A 22,913-nucleotide genomic window follows, 5' to 3' on the forward strand; every position below is an offset into this window, starting at 1 on the left:
TCAGTTTCTTTCTTATGAAGGGATGGGATGAAATTTCGACTTCTTTCCACTCCTTTTTGAACAATCTTTTCATTGTCTGTTGTTGTTGCTTTCTTTTCTTTTTTAATGTTCAAAATAAACTTTCAAATCAAAATCAATCAAATGAATTAAACTTCCCGTCATGACTGGGCTGCATTTCTGCCAGCGGAGTCATTTTTTTCCGAACAGCTGATTGGCCAGTGGGTGGTGCTTTTAATAGGATCAGATTCAACCCTGAACTTACCCTGCTCCGGAGCAGGATAGCCGTTCAGAATAAGTTACCATGGTGATCTACCCCAATAAGAACTGAACCGGCTTCGTGAGACCGAAAACCCAGGGTTTACCCTGAAGTTACCTCGCTAAGACATTAATCCTGCTTCGTAATACAGGCCCCTGGTCTTGAGGACAATCACACTATGCATCACAGTCCTGGATGGGTGTCTGACAGAATCTATACATTTCTGTAAATTAGGAATTCATAAAATCCATGTGGGAAGAATGTTTGGGTATAAACTCCCCTGAAATTGGGCAATCGATGTAGCAACATTTAAGGCAAAATACAACTAGGCTAATTAAGCAGGTCTAAGATAAAAAAACTGCAACAGAAAGAGGTTAGGTCAATACAAACAAAAATACAAACAGTGTAATATCAAATCACGAGGCATCATCCTGTATTATGAAATCCTACAGATAAGTCTGGAATCTCGTCAGCAGCCGTGTGCTCAGGGCTGCCATTGAAGGCGGGAAGCTATATTAAAGATACAATACTGACAACAACTGTTGTATATTCGGCTACCAGTGGCAGCACTGTGCAAACTTCTGTTGAGCTGACTCCTTTAGTTGAATGAAGAAAAATCCTGAGCCAGCTTTGGTTTTACAAAATCATGTCTTGCTTCTCAAAGTCAAGGAAGGATCCTTGAACTGCTGAATTTCAAGGAAGCCATGTCATCAATTGTTGCTGAAAGACTGTTCCGATGTAAAAGATTCTTTGAATTATACCGTGAACCGAGTCCTTCGTTCAGAGGATTTTCAAGGATGCGTGTATCCTCAGTGGGCATGAAGTACCCACAATCCTTTGCGCACAAATTGCCAGAATTGAAGGTGGCGCCCTCTTCAATGATGCAAACCTAGGTGCTTGCTTGCCCATTCCAATGTGTGTTCACCAAATGCTAGGAGGGAATCTTACCTAGCATCTGTAAGACCTGACTTGGAAGGACCCATCCTCTCAAGGAAGCATTCTTGACTTTAAGAAGCACCAATGTTTTTGTTTCTTTATCACCTTAGAAGTTGTTAAGGTCAGTTTATGTTTTCAAAATTCTAACACTCCTCTTAATGATCCTGACACACCAAGCCAAAGCCAGCCATCAGTAAATGTAGGGCCAGTGGTGAGCATCTGTCGCCCTAGTCTTTGCAGTGTGTCCTGAACTATTGGCCCTCATTGACCCTTGTCAGCTTTTTTTCCAGCCAATTCTGCATGTTCAACCCACTGTGCAGCCGACGGAGTGATGAATGAAATCACTCTGATTGGCAGTTCAGCCCAGCACATGAGAGGAGAAACAGAAGTGAGGAAAGTAAAAAAACAAAGAGCTAAAGTCAAGTGAGATCACAAGAAACTTAGTGCATGAGGTCAGATTATTTTTCTTCATCCATTGAGCTCTAGCAGAAATGTTTCCAAATGATTTGTGTTACTGGTCACTGGTGCACAGTGGATATGCTCTGTTCTTTCAACATCGGATTGGATTGTTAATGTGCTAACTGGCTAGCACGGCGACATGAGATGACGCAACAATCAGCTTTCGTCACAGCTAGTTCTTTGATGTCAGTTTGGAGTGTCTGAGCCTTAACTGAAAACCGTCAAGCTGACTGAAATGTTCGAGTTCCATCAGAAGACATCCAGTGCTGTATTACAACGTATGACAGACCAGAGAGCAAAGCTCTGCTAGTGGTTACAACTGGTCTCAATAATAAACGCTAACAATGTCAAAAAGCTATTCTCTGACTAAACCAGGTGTAAGACTTCTTTCTCCCCGTGATTAAAAAGTTATGGTAAAAATCTGAAACTCCACATGTCAACCCCTAAAGTGACATTTAGGAGAACATATGTGCTCTAAGCAGAATACAACTGCTGGGCATGCACATGGCAAAACACTGACTGAAGCATATGACTGGTCATGAACACACACTTAATACAGACTTGCATATATAAAACACAACATGATATTTGAACTTACAACAGCGGGGCCCTAAGTGAAACAGAAAGTCTTCAGAAAATAAGTCCAGATGAATGCAAACTCCAGTCTGCTTCACCAAAACATCAGTAACCACTTCAAGTAAAGGGGACAACTCAGAAGAAAACAAGGTGAGTGGTTAAGTCCATGCTGAAGATCAAACTATGACACATCAGAAATAGCTCTTCTTCTAATATTTCCAATTTCCAGCCTAATGACACCTGATTTCAGCGGGTTTAAAACCTTTCCAAACACTCTGCAGCTTGTGCCTGCTGGTCTGTAGGGCACTGACTCTAATTCAACTACAAATTATAGCACAAAACAGCACTAGATTAATTTGAATGTTCCTTTAAAACAAAAACATGTCAAAAATAATAAAATAATAACCAGCTAATGAAAATTGTGTTAAATCCTCATTCTCTACTAAGAAAACACGGTCAAATATAGAAAAAATAATTCCCTCATCTTGCCTTTCATTTGTTGGATGTGGTTTGACATCACAGCATCGGGATCAGAGTACAGCTGTCAAGAAGACGCATAGTTAGCTCTGTTATCTATATACACTGGACAGAGGGAGAGAGAGTACTGCAGGTCATCACAGCGAATCTCCACAGTACAATCTCACACTCATAGACAAAGAAAATAGATCTGTACAATTTGTTGCCGTCTCTCAAAGGATATGTTGACATTTGAAGCTGTTATTTCCATTCGTCAGGTATTTGTCACATTAGAGGGAAACAGTGTAATGACCTGGATGAAGTGGGAGGAGCCAGTGAGCCAGAGAAGGACAGTGTCTCTCCTGGCTGATCTCAAACCTGAAAGAGAAAAACACATGCACTGACTAGGGGCAAGAATAACTGATTCCTCAGGGCAAAAAGCAAGAGCTGGACGAGCTTTATCAGCTCTGTTGGAAATAACCCTGTTACATCATAGTGACATCACTGGTGTTGTCTCAGCTTGGGCTCAGAGACTTTCCATTTATAAGAGAAAGCCTGTGTTAAATAAATAATAATAATGTTGAGTTTTAAAGACATGGGCAACTAAATCAAGGAAGTACCAATTTTAACCTGGGCCCCTCTACAGCACATGACCATCAATGGGTAAAAATTGGAAGAAGTGCCTTGACACCCTTATCATATCCATTTCTGATGTGTGCTTCAGTGATGCATAGCATATTCCTTAACAAATCTGCGAATAAATAAATGATCACAAACTAAGTATCACACATACCCCTTTTCCACCAAATTAGCTCTGGTTCTTGAACTGGTTCCGTTCATAATTCCTGGACCCGTGGCCCTTTCTAATGAAACAGTCCACATTTCCACCAGTTTTAAGCAGAACTATTGTAATCAAAGATGTGTCATCAGCAGAGGGCTGCTGAAGTAAATGATTGTAGCAAAATTGCAGATTATATTGATCACCTGCTAACTTCTCTTCTGTTCGGGACTGTTCTTGATTTTTGAGGGGAAGGTCTGGTGCAAAAAGGGGGAGGCATGTCAAATAATTTTTTCAACATAGAGTTGGAACCTATGTTTTTTATTTTGGCTTGGGGGAGTGGCATACATGTTTATATGGTTGTTGGGTTTTTTTTTTCTAAAAACGCATGTATGGTGGAAGTAGGGTCATGCATTTTCCACTTTCAAGGTGTTCTTAAGATATCGTGTTATTGTGAGATGGATGCAAGGTCACGGTGACCTTTGACCACCAAAATCTAATCAGTTCATTGATGTGTCCAAGTGGACATTTGTGCCAAATTTGAAGAAATTCCTTCATGGTGTTCTTAAAGGACTGCATTCACAAGAATGTTTTTACCCCAAAACAAGCACTGACCAACCATTAATGAGACCACTACATGCTCTTTTACAATTTCTCACTTGACTTCTTCATTGTTGCATTCTCCATCCTCTCTTTCCAACCTACTGTGCATTCACACCAAAAGCGTCATGAGCGTCATAAGCGGCCGGCAGCCTTTCATTTTCAATGTACGCTTGCTACGAAGGGCGTCTGGAGCGTCGGCGGCAGCGAGCGGCGCAATGCCAGCGACCGGAGCGTCACTGTGAAGTTGAGAGAAACTCAACTTTATGCAAATGAGAAGCGCCGCTGCCAAAGCAGCAGCCAATTGCAGACCGAGATTCGGGTACGGAGGTCTGGGCTCTCCCGGAGCTGTACGAGCCGGTGAAATTCACCGTGGAGTTGCCGTGTTTGCAGGACTCTGTGGACCCAGACGGCCCGACGACTCCGGGCCCTGTGTTTCCTCAGCAAATACGCCGATGCAGTACAAAGGAGGCTTCCAAAAGTGAGATTAATGAGCTCCCGCTTATTTACCACAAATTACATTTCTCAGTGGTCCTACGTGCCAACAGGAGAGTAAAATCATAATTATAAAGGACTCATAAAGGCTATATTGACTGTGTTTATTTGCGTTATTTTAATTGTGTAATGAAAGTCATGGATAATACAAAGTGAAGACATATATGATATATTTGTTCATCCTTGTAAAGTGAACAGTCTGGACACATCTGCAGCAGCCGGCCCCGCCCCTTTGGCCGCTACAAGCGCCTGCTGGAGCTGCTGCCAGGCAGCGCGATGCCAGCGACCTGAGCGACCGCTGGCGCTCATGACGCTTTTGGTGTGAATGCACAGTAAGACACGCCCACTGATGTCATTATGGTTCGCACTTAAGCTCAAGCAAAACCTGCTATTTTTTTTATTTAAGCTGAAAACCAACTTTTCAGACAATTTGTTTTAGACTGAAATGCTCTGAATGGTTCAAAATTAGGTGCGGGAATAGGAATGAAACTGGTTCCATGTTGGTGGAAAAGGGGTAACAGTGAACCTGGAGCCATCGGGCCCCCTGAGGAATTGCCTGCTTTGCCTGGTTGATAATTCAGCCTTGTCTGGACTTAAGGGTGGAAGTCTCTAATCTTATCATACACCCTGGAGTAGTATGAAATCAAAACTGAAAATACACTTCAACTTAACCAGAGTAAGATGAAAGATCAAAATTAATTTCAGTTCTGTACATCCAATACAGAGTTTAGTCCATCTTAGCATAAAGCAGTAGGAAACATTTATCCTCCAGCAGAAGTGAAAAAAAAAAAATCAACTATCAACATACTCATTTCTTAACTGAGTTTGGGGAAATGACAGAATTTCCTGAGCAAAAAAAATTGAGGAAAGAGAGAAAATTGTGAACTAAAAATTCTCAATCCTGAGGAGTGTCAGATCTAGTCTTCTCTATATGCCTCTCAATAAACAAATACTTATTTAAAGCCTCATGCTATCTTACCAGCAAAACAACTCAACACTTGATACTTACAGACAGTTATACCATCAGTAGCTCAATGACATATTCATGTCATCCCTATATACCAGGAAAAAATTAGTTTGAATTGTAGTATTATTTTTCTTCACAGCTGCTTGTTGCTACTGATAGCAACAACCATTTCCCCACATGTGAGTGAAGAAGAAGAAAAACAAGTTGAAATTCAAGCTGTTGAGGTGTTCCATATCAACAACAGTCAGTGAGTATGCTCAGTCCTGTCCAGCCACTATAGTGCATATACAGAGTGCTTCTATTTCTTTCCATCAGGCCCCTCTTGGCTCTTCCTCCTCCTCTCCTTCTTCATTCTTCAGTTCTACAGTTCTACATCTCTTCATGTCAGTAGGAGAGTTTTGCAGTGATGAGTTCTCGGCCCTCAGTTTTGTTGGCTTGTTTTCTAAATGCAGGGTCAGCAGCCAGGTTTGCCTGAAAGTCCTTTCCATTCCATTCTTTGAGTCATAGAGCGTGGGGGAATGTAAATAATGGAAGTCCAGGTCCTGTGTGTGTGGACTGGAGTTTGTATGAACGCTTGAGAGTTAGTCCAGTGATGTGCTTTGTGTCTGAATGTTTAGATGTCAGTCATGTTTGTCTGCATGTTAGCCTATCTACGCGCTGTCTGTGTATCTGTGTGTGGTACAGGTTCCAGGTCATGCGTTGGACATCTCGGCCTTGCTGAGGGCGATGGCCAGCTCCAGGTCTTCCTGCTCCTGCTGTCTGAGCCTCTTCAGCCGCTCGCGCTCTGCTCGCTCACTCTCTCGCTTCGCCCACTCCAACTGCTGGGCCTCATTCCCAAACTGCAACGACAGAGACAGAGAGAGAGAGAGAGAGAGAGAGAAAATCTGTAACACTAATGTCTCTTATTCTGTGCACATATGTCTCTGTTACATAAATGTGTGTGTTGATTATTATTTTGATTGCAGTTTTGCAGTGGTGTTGAACTGGATTGCATTACGTTATTTACAAACATGTGGAGGAAAGAGTGTTAGAAACACATTTCAGTATAACTACAGAGATCCAGTACAACACCACCACCATGATTCAGTAATAGTAATAAATATATAGTGAAATTAATGTCTTTTAACAAAAACTAGGGCTGGGCCATATGGCTTAAAAATAATATCAAAATACTTTTTAGGCTATATCGCCTTTCACAGTATACATCTTAATATTGGAAATTGCCTGCAAACTACTGTAAACTATTAAAATACAAAACGATTAAATTAACTATAGTCACTGTTAAGCTGAATAAAGTAGCTACTGTCATAATAAAGTAAAATAAAGTACTGTTACAATAACATTAAATAAAGTACTGTTATAATAAAGTTAGGTAAAATACTGTTATAATGAAATAAAATAAAATACTGTCATATTAAGTCTAATTAAAATACTGTTATAATAAAGCTAAAAAATGTACTGTCATAATAAAGTTAAATAATTACTATTATAATTAAGATAAATAAAATATTGCTATAAAAAAGTTTAATAAAATACTGTTATAATAAACTAAATAAATCAAAGCAGAACCTCTGGTGCTTTTATTTTGAAGCCCTCAGCTCCTCTCAGGCTGTGTTGATATTTCTGCTGTTCATGCTGCCCCTTACATGTAAGGATTTATTCAATGTGAGCTGAACACTAACAGCGCTCCAGTTCATATGTTATTAATATAGCAAGTCGCACTGGTGCTCCATGTTGCAAAATGTAACTAAATAGTCATGGTCTGGAGCCCCGCAGACACAAAAATACACAATTTGTCTGCATACACTATTGTTAAACTCATTAAGTTAAACTATTACTGCAGAGCCATTAAATGTGATGATTTATTTGCTGTAAACTAAAAACAAACTAACAGCTCTCCATATACATACATACATATTTGCAAGTTGAATTGGTGCTCCATAGTCACAAAATGCAAGTAAATAGCACTTTGGAGCCCTGCAGATGATAAACATGTCTGGCCTGATCACACACTATCACTCAAGAGAAACTGATCTGGATGGGCGGAAGAGTGAGTGTGATGTATTAGTAAGTATGTATAAGTCTTTTTTTCCTTCTTTTTGAGAGAGCCATAGGAGAGAGTGAGAGAACTGAAATGTGAGAGAACTGAAATGTGGAATGGAGTATCATGCCGGTGGCTTAAAAAAATGACGTGACAATTTATACTCAATGTTCACAATATAGTAATTTTATACATCCCATTTGGAACAAGCCAGAGCATTGATATAATGAGGTGCATGTCTGAAAGGGGCTAGGCAGAGAGTACAGTAGGGACAGACATGGGATTCCCCATATCAATAAAGATTTAAAATTTTATTTCAGATCATCAATATGTTATATCTTCATGTGTCAATTATTTCAAGATATCCTCTTTAATTTTGATCAGTGTCAACAAGGATAAACAGGAAAAAAGGAACCTGATGAAATTGAAAATGTTTTTTCTAAGACTCAAAATAGCTCAAAAACATTTGAGTTTTTCAAAGTGTCATTTAAAATGAGTATTGGTAAAAAGTAATAACTTTTCACCCGATTAAAATTTTCACCTGAAAAAGTAGGGAAGTGAGAAATCCTGTAATCCAAATGCAACACGTGTCCCTCAGTTATGTTAGAAACTGTGCTTTTTGCTTACACTTTTTAGGAGAACGAGGACACCAGTGACCCCAGTTTCCATCCTGGGGCATAACGTGGACATTGTAGAACACTACAAGTACCTGGGTGTGTTCATAGACAATAAACTGGACTGGACTAGGAACACTGAAGTCCTTTACAAGAAGGGACAGAGCCGCCTCTATTTTCTGAGGAGGCTCCGCTCCTTTAACATCTGCCGGACTATGCTGAGGATGTTTTATGAGTCTGTGGTGGCCAGTGCTATTCTGTTTGCTGTGGTGTGCTGGGGCAGCAGACTGAGAGTAGCCGATGTCAACAGACTCAACAAGCTGATCAGAAAGGCCAGTGACGTTGTGGGGGTGGAGCTGGACCCTTTGACAGCAGTGTCAGACAGGAGGATACTGTCAAAGGTGCGGGCGATACTTCAGCATGGCTCTCACCCTCTCCACAACGCTCTGGTCGAACAGAGGAGCACCTTCAGCCAGAGACTGATTGCTCCTAAATGCACCACTGAGCGCCACAGGAAGTCATTCTTACCTGTGGCCATTAAACTGTACAACTCCTCCCTCTGATGATCGGACTCATTTGGCTATTTATAAAACAAATCACACAATATAATTACTCATTCTTATTTCATTTATAATGCTACAACCATTTCATTGTATATTGTATATATTTCAGATTGTCTACTTTACTGTTTTTATTATTTATTTATTTTACTTTATTGTCTACTTTAATATTTTATTTTATTCTATTTTATTCTAATGTCTACTTTAATATTTTATTTTATTTTATTTTATTTTAAAGTCTACTTTAATATTTATTTTACTTATTTCATTGTCTATTTTAGTATTTTATTTATATCTTCATCTTTATCTCTTGTTTCCATTCATGCTGTATTTCTATTTCAACTTTGCACGGAGCATTGGAACAAAAACAATTTCCCCCCGGGGATTAATAAAGTATTCTGAATCTGAATCTGAATCTGAAAAACAACTCTCAACTCACTTCGTCATGAGTATTACACATTTTCACAGTCCACAAAGTTAATGTCATCACCTTTTTCAGCAACACATGATGTGAGATTTATCTAAAATGCACTGCCTTTATGTTCATTATTTAACATTATTTTGATTAAACCGCCAAAATGTAATGTTATGGGAATTTCATTGTGTGTTCAATCTCTTACCTTGACTTTGTCAGGTCCTGTTAGAGAGGTGGATTACAGAACAGAAAAGTTATAATCCAGAAACCCCTGAACTAGGCTAGTTTATAAGACATTACACCACAGCACACAGACACTGTAAAGGGATACCTGCAGAGTTTCTGTTCAGTCCTCTTTGTAACACTTTCTTTGCTGTTTGTGTTTAGCTATTTGTTGGCATTTTTATTTGAAAACAAGTAATTCTGCTAGCTTCAATCTACAGGCTAGTCATGGTTAACTTACGTAAAACATAAATTCTTAAAATACTAAGCTACTGCAGTTGAAGTAGTTGCCAATAAGTGCCACAGATAAGACAAATGGACTATGGTGAAACAACTGCCAGTGAACCCCCTCACATAGTAACAAACAATGCTTGGAGCTAAAGGAGAGAACAGCTAACAGAACTACTTTACAACAGAAGATATGACATCCAGAGGGTGGGAGAAAAAGATGGGCAAATGCATTGGGTTTATCTTAGTGTGCACACACAGACGTGAAGATTCTTTCTTTCACACCCTTGTGCCCTGCATGGGTCATCCTTACGTCCGCACCTTATGTAACAACTGTGTGAGCATAGTTCTCCCAATTTAGGCAAGCTTTTCTTCAGCTGATGTAGGTGAAGCCAGTGAGGCCTGACACAAAGTGCGCTAAGGGCAGGGTTGCTGTGGTGGAGGGAAGAACTCCTCGAGAGAAATAATTCTTGACCGAAAAGACTTGAGGTGTAAATGAGGGATTTGGCTATAAAGTTGCTGTGTTTCCATCCTTTCTAATAAAGAGACCAGACGTTGAAGCTGACAGTGTGTATATGTCACTCACTATCACCATACGCTTTAACCATAGATGGAGTCAAATTGTTATTGACCACCATCTGAAGATAGGTTAAATGACCTTCCTCCCTTATTCCTTGCGTTTTACGTGGGAGAACTGGGAAGAGAGTAAGGGTGGGAATCACCATTGAGATATTGCCATATGCTGAGTACTGCGATAAAATATATTGCAATATCTTTCTATTTATTGCCTTATTTCCAATTGCAAACTATTTCTGCACAAGAAAACTTTGTCAACATCAGTTTTACCTCATAAGAGAAAGTTTTCAGTCTGTTCATCTGACTTCATTTTTATTGCAGTAAAATGTGATGAAAAGCAGACAGACTGATCAACACTGTCACAAAACCAGAACACACCAGAACACCAATCAGAAATGCTGCATATGCCTGACAAACTGAACTGTTGGCAGATTTAACGCCCTCTGTGAGGCCACATTAAGCTTGTGAGTGAAGGATGGAAGGAGACGGGCCATCTGACTTGTGCCCTGCAACTGGGGTTCTCTTCAGGGACAACTGGGAAGTTGCTGCTAAAGATGATTCATGCCTATCCAATCCTACGGATGGACACCAACGCGGTCAGACCAGCTTTCGCTGCAGCCTTCCTCCATCCAGAGCACCATGGAAGCATCCACACATGCTTAGCACTGAAGCACTTACAGCGTGGTTGAAGACTTAATGGCAGTATCTAGCTGGTTTGACAGGAGGGGCACAGACAGCTTTAGAGCGGTTTAATTTCTTTATCTTCTCTTCTGTTCTTCCATTATTATCTGCTCAACTTAAGAATAATTAAAGTTTTCTATAAGGTGGGTGCAGACATAAAGGAGGCCTGTGCAGGGCACAAGGATGAAAAAGAAAATCTGCCAATATGATATAGACAATCAAACTGCAGTATGAATGAAAAGTTTATGCTAGTGCTGCACGATTAATCTAATCGCAATCGCAATCGCGATGTCAGGCTGTGCGGTTACATAACCGCATAAAAGGCTGCGATTTGCGATTTAATGTAAATAAATGTTAACGTGTGTGCCTGTGAACGTGACTACCTCTGCTGTAGTGTGTGGAGTTTGTTGACATTATACCCACAAGCTATTCTGCTATGTGCAGCACGTATGGTCAGGTGACCACCCGGCGTGCAGCAGTGACCTACACAGACACTGAAGAAGAGCATGAGCACGACCATGAACAGGCTGAGTTGGTGGCGAAAAAACATGCAACGTCTATTACATGGCAATACTTTGGATTCAGGTATGGTGACGCTGAACAGAAAGACGTGCTGTGTAAAACTTTAAACGTTAAAGTTGCCACGTCCCGCGGCAACACAACCAATCTATATCAGCACTTGAGACAGCACAGAGAAAAGTAGGAAGAATGCATGCGAGAGAAGCCAAGCCGAGTAACATTAAAGACAAACAGACAACTGAAAGCCGCCAGAGCCTCATAAAACAACATCCAGGCACAGTTACGCAAACATTTCTAAGTGTCACGGGGAAATCATGGACTCCATAACAAACTTTATAATAACAAATGAAAAACTGAGCAATTTTGCTCGGGCTCGGCCCACTTGACATGCTGCTGTGTTGTGCTATGGCGTGCTGGAATTTGTCATTTACGTGACAACGCCTGAACGCAACACAGGCTCGCTCAGCTGTGTGTACAGTGCTGTGCTGCGCTGCTGTGCTGCGCTGCTGTGCGAGCAGCGTGTTTGACTGTGCTCAGTCCGTTGATGGTCATTAACACACTGTCCATAACAATAACTATGTCGGGTTAGGTCATTGCCCCCCTAATATAATTTAGGTGAAACACTGAATCAAACAAGAAGACTAATGATACCATTTTTTTTTTATTATATTGTAATCGCAATTGCAAATCGCGATATTGTCCACTCAAATCGCAATTGCACATTTTTATCAAATCGTGCAGCACTAGCAAATGCACAGATGAGGAATCCTAGGAAATCTGCCTGTTCAAGAATAAGTCCTGTTTTCAACCAGGGCCTCGTTTTCCTACTTTATGTCATGACAACTGATTGTGCTCATACCATCTGACTGTAACCTAGATGAAACTGCTGTTTCATCAAAGGTATTTAAATATATGTAACTAGTGGGATTGTTGTTGGACCGTGGAGAAGTACCAGCAGTGATGTAAGAACATAAATTTGTACAGTTGATAAAATCAGCTGTCAAACTGGGACAGTATAACACCAAGGACAAAAATAACTATGCTTGCAAAGCTGGGTCAAGTAGGACTCACAAAGTGTAGGACAATCCAAATATTATTAAAGAAAAACAAGAATAAAGCCAAAAGCAAATTTTACATGCTACATAAGCTAAAATCCATTATAATTTTGTCAAATTTTAGCAAGATAAATCAAAACATTTTTCAAAACTTTCTTGGATTTTGTCCCCCATTATTTCTACTAAAGGCAATTGTTACAAAGAGATATCACAATTAAGTAAAATCAGACTGTTAAAGGCCATGAGTTTAAAGTAACTGTATTTGTTTGTTTTTGTAGATAAAGCTGAAATGCAGCAGCTTTGGTCAAACAGTTGGAGAGAAGTATGTGTATGATTTAATAAACGTAGTATTTATTATTGGTAAAAGCTTCAATATCCTTATGCTGGTAATGCTAAATATTTTACTGTTTTACTGCTTTGGTTCATAAATAATAATTTGATTTATAATTATTAAAGCAGTCAGTTCGTATCTGAGGTACCATGAAAAAGTGAGGGTGAAACAGAGGGCTGCAGAATAATGCTGAAGAGTGCTGAGAAAATGCAAAATTACACTAACATAATAGAACATGCACAACAACAACAACAACAGATAGCAGAGTTAAAGCATTAATCAACTATCAGCAACAAATAGTGAGCATAAACACAGCAAGGCCATGCAGGGCAGACAGACTCAAGAGCTGACAGTTGAGTGGTGATACTGTTGTGTCTCGTGTTAGATGGATAAATCTGACGAATAGTTAAACTGACTAGCACCAGTCAGACATAAGCATTATTCTCTGCTTAGAAAATAGTGATCATTTACCAATAAAGTGCATCTGCTTTACTGAAATCTGAAATGCACAGTATTTTGTGTTTCTGTGGTTACTTGCTTATGGGTGACAAAAGGTTTCTGTTTGTTTCCATTTGAGTACTCTTAGAGATTCTACTAGTCAAGACTGCCACCATTATGCCAACACATTACTGATATCATTTCTCAGCCTTTGTGAAAGTCCCTAACAAACTTATATTCTTCTTGCCAAAAGACAAAATTACAGCTTTACTACTCACAGTTTTAAAGGTTCTGTAGCCTATGTAACTTTGACAAAATCCTTGTTATAAAGTGCTCCAGTAATGACATTTTTCTGTAGCCTGACACGGAAGCACTGGTTCCCTTGTCAAAAGGCCTATGGGATTTTTCTATTGGATATTGGATTATTCCCAAAAATGACCTCTGTGGCTAACAAAAAATATTTGAAACAAACGTTTTGCTCAGCAAGACAATCTTCGCAAATGAACACCACTTTCAACCGCCTGGAAAATGCTGGATCAGGTGCTGGGCGCCACTCTTGTGTCTACTCTGTGTCAACTTCAAGAGCGTGGAGGCAGGTTGCGTCTGAGGTTGCTAAGCGAAAATAACCAGCACCGGATCATAGCCTATTTACCAGAAATCCTGAGTGCAAAGCTGATCTTTTTCCAGGTGTTGTTGCCGAAAATACTGTCAATAGGACAGATGTCAAGCTCTGGGTATCCCTACACTAAAATGATCCACTTTTTCTTTATATTTATCAAAGATTGATAATTATGGAAGAGGGTAAAGATATCTGCCAGCTGTGATTGGTTGTTCTTCGTCACATGACATGCAGTGCCTGCTACTGCGTCCAAAAAGCTGAACTCTGTTTATGTCAGGGCACAGCTGTTACTCCCTGAAAAACAGCCGCTCGGGAACGCCTTTGAATGTGTCTGCCATGTGTCTACACTGAAAACAAAGAATTCGATGGTGCAAAAAACGCAGTATGTGTACGGCCTCTTATAGCTGTTGGTTACATATTTTTGAACTTCAGAGAGAGACAGGCTAACTGTTTCCCACTGCTTTCAATATGTGAACTCAGCTAGGTTAACCATTGCCTGACTCCAGCTCTGTACTAAACACAAAGACACCAGATTGATATCTGTCTCCTAAAGGGTTGAATTATTTCTTTCATTCTGCAAGAATGTCAGGGCTGTGCAGGAGATTTTAAAATGTGAAGTGTGTGTGTGTGTGTGTGTGTGTGTGTGTGTATGTTTTATTTATAAACTGAGAAACTTGTTAACACGAAGATGAAACATTGAGCTGCCAATGAGAATGTAAAGCAAAGACTGCCTTTGTTGTGTGCTGTCCTTACATCTTAACTCCCTCTGTCTTTATACTGAAGGCCAGTAAACTAAGTTTCGTAAGCTTACTGTATTCAATTATTATTACCTCCGCCAAGGAGGTTATGTTTTCGCCGGCGTTGGTCTGTTTGTCAGTTTGTCTGCAAAGTAACTCGAAAAGTTCTGAACGGTTTTTGATGAAATTTTGGTGGTGATTGGTTGAAATCAAGTGGATAAAATAATAAAAATGGCGGGAAATCCGAGCTGCTTGGTGGAGGTCTGCGCTCTCCAAGTGCTCTAGTATTGTTTTTAACTTTACCATGACAGAATGAAATAATAATTTCTGGTGTTATCTTAGGAATCGAACATAGCTTACTGCATTGGACATTGGGTTGTACTGGATGGTTGAAATCAATATCACAGTATGAACTGTATTAAAATAATGTTTTGCTGAAATTGAAATATATGGCATAAATACTTAAAATAATTTAGACCAATGAACTAGTTTCACTGTTGTGTAACAACACACTAGACCCTTGTAGAGAAAAAACATGATTAAGATGTTTTCTTGGTTTATAACCACAGTTTGTTCGTGAGAATTTTACAGGATTCTGTAAAAATGAAAACATGTAATCCTATTCTTACAATATGATTTCTTAAACACTCCATATTCAGTAATATTAGGTTATTTCCTAGACCTAACTGGACAAAGGCATAACCCATGCTGCCTCAGTGTAAATATTTTTACATGTTGTCTGTGCAAGAGCTAGTAACGATTTTACATTGACTTACTATTTCTACCATCATCTTGGTAATTATCTGGTATAAACATGTAACCTATATGGTTACATTATGTAGAAGCTGAAACAATTAGTCAATTAATTGTTTTGATAGAAATGTATTTGGCATTATTTGGTGCTGAAGTTGGCAAAAATGAATATTTTCTTGCTGTTGTTGTCTCAGAAAAAGAGAAGATTTAGAAGTTTAGTCAATAATGACAACAATTATCAGTTTCAGCCCTTATCTGGATAAACATCTCTAATCATGGTGTGTATTCACAACTGATATAAAAACAGGTTCTCCTTATCTTATTTGTTCAGCCCACATTGTGTTTCGATCTCAATTTGCAAATTCAGGATGTTCAACTTCTGTTTACTGATCTAGAAAATCTAGCAGATACAGATCATATGTTCATTCCAGTTGAAAATAAGGTCATTCAGTGTTTCACACAGATTTAGAATCTATGGGTGGCAGTAGGTGACTTTCGTTTTTTTTTTCTTTCTTGCCTGTATGTCCTTCAGTCTGTTCCCCCTCTCTAAATTCAGAGGTCTTTGCAGGTCCGTGAACACAGTACAGGCAGAACTCTTCATGGGTTAATTTTTTCCCCCCTTATCAGCAGTCTGTTGAGTTTGAGTCACAGGGTGGATAATTCATAAGTCGATTAGCTCAGAGCTGATCAGATCGCAACAATGGATGAGAGGAGCAGCTGTTTGTAAGTGAAAGCAAACTTTTACACCCAGCATAATGCACGATTTATGCCTGGTGTTCTGCTGCTCTGTCTGTGCCTAGAGTACGCTCTGCACTGTAAGAGTGTTATGCAATGGTTTATATATTCCACCAGCACGCCTAATGAATGGTTCAGCTCCGAAAGTAGAAAATCAAAACGTGGCGGCAGATGTTTTAATTGTGGTGGGCCGCGACATATAAATGAATATACTGTACAGGGAGTCACTGGTGTAAAATCAGTAATCCAATTCAAGCCCCAAAACATGCTGGAACCATACCTGGAACCATACCTTGTTTAAGACACACATTAAGAACTGAGCAAATCCATAACACTTTGGTACAACACATTAACTATGCTTAAAGTCCTCTGCTACACCCTATGCCTAATCAGCACTTTCAGCACTCATCAGTCTTTAGGAGTGACCCTGTAGCACTCTATAGTCACTAAAACCTAGTGACTGTGCTGGTGTCTGTGAATAGCTATGTAGCCTGGTCTAGACACTGACAGTTAAACAGTATCACCCATCTCAACTTACAGAACTGAAGTCTGCAAAACCCAAGGTAGAGTCTTTAGGGGCTTTACTTGATGCCGATGATGGGGCGAAAGGGTCTTTGCCACTGAACGGGTCACCAAGGCCCTTTTTACTCTGAAATGGGTCGATGTCATCACTGCCAAATGGCTGGAAGGGGTCACATGGTTTGGAAGGGTCAGCTGTGCCAGACATGTTCACTGGTGTACTCTTACCTAAAGACATAAAAGACAGAGGTAAACATCATCACAAGGAAAAGGCAAGACAAGATTCTGTATTTTTCCACAATTCCAACAATGCTTCCTGATTAAAACAGGCATGAACATCCTGCTAACAGCACTGGTGAGACAAATGACTGGAAATCTGAAATAAAGCTAAAACTGAAATGCAAAGGCATTCTTTAAAAAGATCAGTAAAGGAAATAAAGACACACAGACAAAGTGCCTCTGGGATAGCACAGAAATAACCTGCTTTGTGCTGAGGAAGACATGCTGAGAGTAGCAAAGAAAAAAAACAAACAAACAAAAAAAACCCAGACATATCAGACTTCAGGTGTAACTTATCTCAAGAGGAAGATGTTAAGTGCATATGTTCTCTGATGGCTGACAGATATCATGACTCATCACCGCAGCCAACATGAGTAATTCTAACCTCTGTGTTGATAACACAGCACAAGCAGACTTTATATGTTCTGGATTAAAAACACACAAACATTAAATTTTCTAGATCTCATAGTTCTGCCCACACCCTGCTTCACCTCTGCTGTCACCTCAAAGATAGCTACCAGCTTTTGAAAGCCACACAAGTTTCACTCCCACACACAACACACCAAAGCAATTCATATCGAGTCCCAGCACAAATCTTTCTGTAAGTTCACATGCAGTGCTACATCCTCTGCTAGTATGAGGAAAAACACACAGCAAAACACAACAGCTAGAGGACCAAAACCAAACCCCATAACCCACGGAACCATTCTCAACGGTTTCCTGCTAAAACACTTGGTTGGGTTTCTGCCCACATTACCAACTGTTGGTTCACCAATTTACCAATGAGACAAACAGACTGATGTTCATGTTCATAGACCACACACACTGATGTCCATGGTAATAGTCCTCATGGATTTAGCTATGCTATATTTTACTTCCGCATAAATTGTCAAAGTTAGGAATTATGCACATAAAACTAGGGCTGCAATTCATTTTACTATATGTTGATAATTTTCTGGATTAATTGATACATGGTTTGGTCTATAAATATCAAAAAATAGTGATAAATGACTATCATGATTTCCCATTACCCAAAGTGACATCTTAATAACCAAACGTGACATACAATGTTTTAATATTAATGTAACAATTAATTGTTCATCAAAGTAACTGCAGATGTCCTGTCAATCAATGAACTGTTTCAAGACGTAAAAACCCCAACCCCATACGTGAAATGTAAACTAGAATTACTGCTTCGCAGTTGTATGTCTCCATGACTAGTCGCCCTTGGTTTTCAATCTAGATCTTGGAATCTCTAATAGGGACCCACCGGAGGATCTCAGGCTACGCCTTGGCTCATATGGGACTAAGCAGTCTTTGATGTACTCAGGGGCCAGTCCCATCTGGGCCTTAAAAGTGATCATTAAAATCTTAAAATCAATTCTAAAACGCACAGGTAGCCAGTGTAATGAAGCTAAAATCGGGGTTATGTGTACTGTTTTGTTTGAATTTGTGAGGAGTCTGGCGGCAGAATTTTGAATAAGCTGAAGTCTGGAAAGATTATGTTTACTTAGGCAGGAGTAGAGTGAGTTACAGTAATCTAAATGGGATGTGATGAATGCATAAATGACAATTTCCAGGTTCTTGGGAGACAGAAAGGACCGGATTTTGGAGATTCTGCGTAGTTGGATGAAACAAGACTGGACAGTTGTTTTAACATGCTGATTAAAGTTGAGATTACTATAAAAAATGACACCAAGATTTCTGCAGCTGGGGGTGATGCTGGTGGAGAATAAGTCAAGTTGTGGTGAGATGTGATTGTGTGTGGTACCTGGGCCTATGATAATGACTTTGGATTTGTCTGGGTTCAATTAAAGGAAATTATTAGACAGACAGATTTGTACTTCATTTAGGCATACCTGGAGAGTGTTTAGTTGCTGGTTGATGGTAGGGTCAAAAGAGAAATAAAGCTGTGTGTCATCTGCGTAAAAATGGAGACTAATATTGTGTCTGCGGATTATGTGTCCTAGTGGTAACATGTAGAGTGAGAAGAGCAACGGGCCAAGGACTGACCCCTGAGGTACTCCACAAGACAAAGATGCTGTAGAAGATCTGCAGTCACCAATAGCAACATTAAAAGTCCTATTTTGGAGATATGAGTAAAACCAGTCTAAAACAGTGCCAGAGATGCCAACCCACTCCTTGAGACGTTCCAATAAAATCAGGTGATCCACAGTATCAAAAGCTGCAGTGAGATCTAAAAGGATTAAAATAAATGAATGGCCAGATTCAGCTGCTAAAAGAAGATCATTGAGCACTTTGAGGAGCGCAGTCTCTGTGCTATGGCCCGCTCTAAAGCCAGACTGGAATTTTTCAAATAGGCCATTTCCGGTTATAAATGAAATTACCTGTTCTGCAACAATTTTTTCTAAAACCTTGGCCAGAACAGTGTTTTTAAAGAACACTATGATGTCACAGTGAAGCTGACCTTTGACCTTTTATGGGTGATTTTCTCAAAATTAGCATATGAATTCTTTAGTTGCGCCCAAAAACATGTTTTGTGAGGTCACAGTGACCTTAACTGTTGACCACCTAATTCTAATCAGTTCATTCTTGAGTCAAAGTCGCACCAAATTTGGGGAAACTCCCTCAAGGCCTTCTTGAGATATTGTGTTAATGAGAATGAGACAGGTGCAAGGTCACAGTGACCTTGACCTTTGACCATCAAAATCTAATCAATTCATCGCTGAGTCTAAGTGAACATTTATGCCAAACTTGAAAAAATTACCTCAAGGTGTTCTTGAGATATCGTGTTCACAATAATGGGATGGACATACAGAAAACCTAGCCAAGGCTATCCTTGGTGCAGAGCCATATTCCTCAGTCTGGGACCAAGATGTGTGACAAATAATCTTAAATGAATGTCCACCAACTACAGTTTTTTTTTTTCCTCACTTGAAATTAATTTGTCCCATTTTCTGTTCTGTACACTGCATTTAAGATTATGATAGAGGCTTTGAGTTAAGTCTGTATAATTGAACACAGTGAAATAGACATGCTATCCCTGAAGAACATATAGTTCAGTGCTTAAAAATTATACAGTATATGATAAAAAATGCTGAACAAAAAGCTGAAGCTGGGGCTGGCAGAGGATCGTGGGAACGTTAAAGAGTACACTACGTTGCTTGTATAGGTGTTAAACCACAAGACCAGCCAAACCGTTGTCATACAACACACACATACGTATTTAGTTCTATTTCCCAGATAACTCGGCTGATTGGGGTGAGCAGTTCATTTCACATAGCACACTGAGCAAAACTGCAGGCCTGGCAATCAGTTTTTTCCTCTTTCTGTAAACTGAGCGTGCGCGCGCACACACACACACACACACACACACACACACACACACACACACACACACCCTCTTACTTGAGAAACCACAGTCATGAACTCCACCCTGTTTTAAAATACTGCACTACATTAGTGGCATCTACTTTTAATATTTAGAACATGATTGTACATGCAGCATGCAATTTTTAATCTACTGAAAATAAAAAACCTGCACCATTGTACCCTAAATTGTGTCAGTTTATCTGTAGTACTGTTTCTGCAGCCATGCACCCATTCATACCTCAATAGGTGATAAGAGAAAGTGACAGAGAGTGACACATGTGTGAAGAAGAGTAAGACAGAAAAGATAAAAATTATATTGAATATTTGAGAGAGGATTGTTACATTGCTTACAGTGCTGGCATCGGCCCACTGCACACAGCCTGATCTTCTCTGAACCACTCACCCTTGTAAACACACACACACACACACATACACACGAAGGGAAGATAGAGGAAGCAAGTCAGGGTGTGTCTGCAAACAACAGGCCAAGCAAACCACACACCATCGCTCTTACAACATCACCTTCACAAGTGCCTACACAAAAACATCAGAGAAGCAGTTGGTGAACAATCATACCATGAAATCTATATAAAAACCTTGAGAGCATTAATGTGAAGTTTTGCCGTTAGTCGTTGCAGAGTGAACAGTGGAGATGAATCTGACTGACTGACAGCTGCTGACTGATGCTGAACAAATGAAAGGACCGTTGTCAAAGCTGGAACAAATTTCTCTCTAGTTCCATTCTACAATCACTGAGTCAGCAAGCATGCTGCACAGTGTAATAGTGTAATACACAGTTTAGGCTGAAACACAGAGAGGGAGATTCTGAGTAAGTGTGGTTCACACTATGAGCACTAAGTCCCAAGGGACAGTGGTGTGCTGTTCCTAAAAGACTTTTTGCCAAACACATCTTTTCTGATCATGATATCATTCATAAAGACTTTTAGAACCACCACCGTTTGAAGCATTAAATCCAACATATCCCCCATATTATTAGTCATTAATTATTTCTATGTCACTAATGTGGGACAGCCATAACACAGACACTAAAGCATCTTATGGGCATTAAAGTGGGAAGTGAGAGAACTTGAGCTGTGTCCACCTTCTGTACTAATCTAATTTTAGGCTGAAGTTAACTATGTAATGTCTTCAAACTTGGTTTTTGAGTGTCCCATAATTTAATGTGCTATGAAAATGGAGGTGCTGCTCACAGTATAAAAACTTCAACGAAGAACAATGCACATACTGTATAAAATTAGGGTGCAGTATGGAATTGGGACACATGTTGGTCATGGACAGCATATTTCATTTTGTAATGAAAAAGCTGCCATGTTTGGATACATCATCTAGTAATGAATACATTAATATTGTGCACACTTCCATGGTTCCAACTACATGTCACGAATCTGTGTTCCTGTGGTTCAAACAAGCACTAGTGGAGAAGGGAGAGATACACTATCTTGTATCACTGAAGCTAGACCAACACCCAACATAGAGCTACGACAAGCCACAAAAGCATGTGGTCAATTTTAGCGATTACCCAGCAGATTTTACTTCTTGTGATTCCTTGGGTTGATTGTTTTTAATTTTCTGTACATTTACGTTAATTTCATTTGCCACTTGTCATTCCTTAACAGTGGGTCAAATAGGTCAGCAGACGCCCTTGTAATTATCTGCACATTAGTCAGGCCTGGGGAGTTATAGCATATTTAATCACAAGTAAACTCATTGTGCCTCACATTAAAATACATAAAGCATTTATTATATTAGTAAGAGATATCGCATTCACAAGAATTGCAAGTACGTTCAAAAAAGTACTACAAACAATATACCCACATACTCACACATTAACCAGCCCTGCATCCAGCCTACAGACAAAAACTGTAAATGCATCCACACAGTTACTAATACTAATCACAATACACCACCTTGCAGAAACAGGAGCTTATTTCTGGCAGGACAGGATCATGGGCAGCACGGGTATGCCGTTATGACGTGTTATGCATGAGACCCACCGCGGGAGATTTAAAAAGTAGCTGTTAGCAGTTAGCAGCTTACTCAAAGAAGAAGAACAGCGGCTGAAAATGTCCACAAATTGGGAAAACAATGAGGTCCAGGACTTCCTTACCCTCCAAGCAGAGGATAAGATCAGCCACCACATAACAGGGATGGTAAATGAATGTTATTGCCAAGTATGCCATTGTTACTGTTTATAAAGCACTGCCAACACATATGTTGTAGGGCTGTAGTCAACCAAAGAAAATCTTGATCGACTAAAGTCGCACATAATCTTCAACTAATCGATTAGTCGTGGGGGGAAAAAATCTACACATTATTTTTACTTCTGCGGTGGTGTGTCTGTGTCACTCTGCAGTTACACATCCAAAACACTAGGAGGTGGAGGACTGTGTTAAGTGCTGTAAAGTTTAGTTCAAATCAAACTTTATTTATATAGTTGACTCAAAACACACATTAAACATGGCTTAATAGGGACAATTTCAAACACAAGTATGCAAATTGGCTTCACTATAAATCGCAGAACTGGCAAACAAACACTTGTCTTTATCTGGACACATTCCCCCCACCAATACAACATGCTAACGTTACTAGCACAAGTCTATGGTGTTTTACATTGTATAAATTAGCCTAGCGATGAGCGGAGATTTCCTCTGCTCATATGAAGCCAGGATAAATCCTGAAGTATAAATCCCTGAAGGATAAATCACAAACAAGAC

The 22,913-nt window shown here is 39.7% G+C and overlaps 1 protein-coding gene across 5 annotated transcripts in view; it reads right to left on the reverse strand.

Moving 5' to 3' along the window:
* Nucleotides 1-6: 6 nt before the first annotated feature.
* LOC126397128 (epidermal growth factor receptor substrate 15-like 1) overlaps nucleotides 7-22,913 on the reverse strand; it is a 122,348-nt gene continuing 99,441 nt past the window's right edge. For 3 of the 5 annotated variants that reach the window (XM_050055665.1, XM_050055664.1, XM_050055667.1), the window contains 3 exons: nucleotides 16,633-16,794; nucleotides 9,359-9,375; nucleotides 7-6,362 (listed from right to left, as the gene is read on the reverse strand). In XM_050055665.1, the coding sequence (XP_049911622.1) occupies nucleotides 6,216-6,362; nucleotides 9,359-9,375; nucleotides 16,633-16,794 (326 nt within the window). In that variant the 3' untranslated portion in view covers nucleotides 7-6,215. Of the gene's footprint in view, nucleotides 6,363-9,358; nucleotides 9,376-16,585; nucleotides 16,795-22,913 lie in introns of all 5 variants that reach the window. The other 2 variants (XM_050055666.1, XM_050055668.1) reach the window with 1 other exon arrangement.

Source organism: Epinephelus moara, chromosome 10, assembly GCF_006386435.1.
Source record: "Epinephelus moara isolate mb chromosome 10, YSFRI_EMoa_1.0, whole genome shotgun sequence".
Lineage (NCBI taxonomy): Eukaryota > Metazoa > Chordata > Actinopteri > Perciformes > Serranidae > Epinephelus > Epinephelus moara.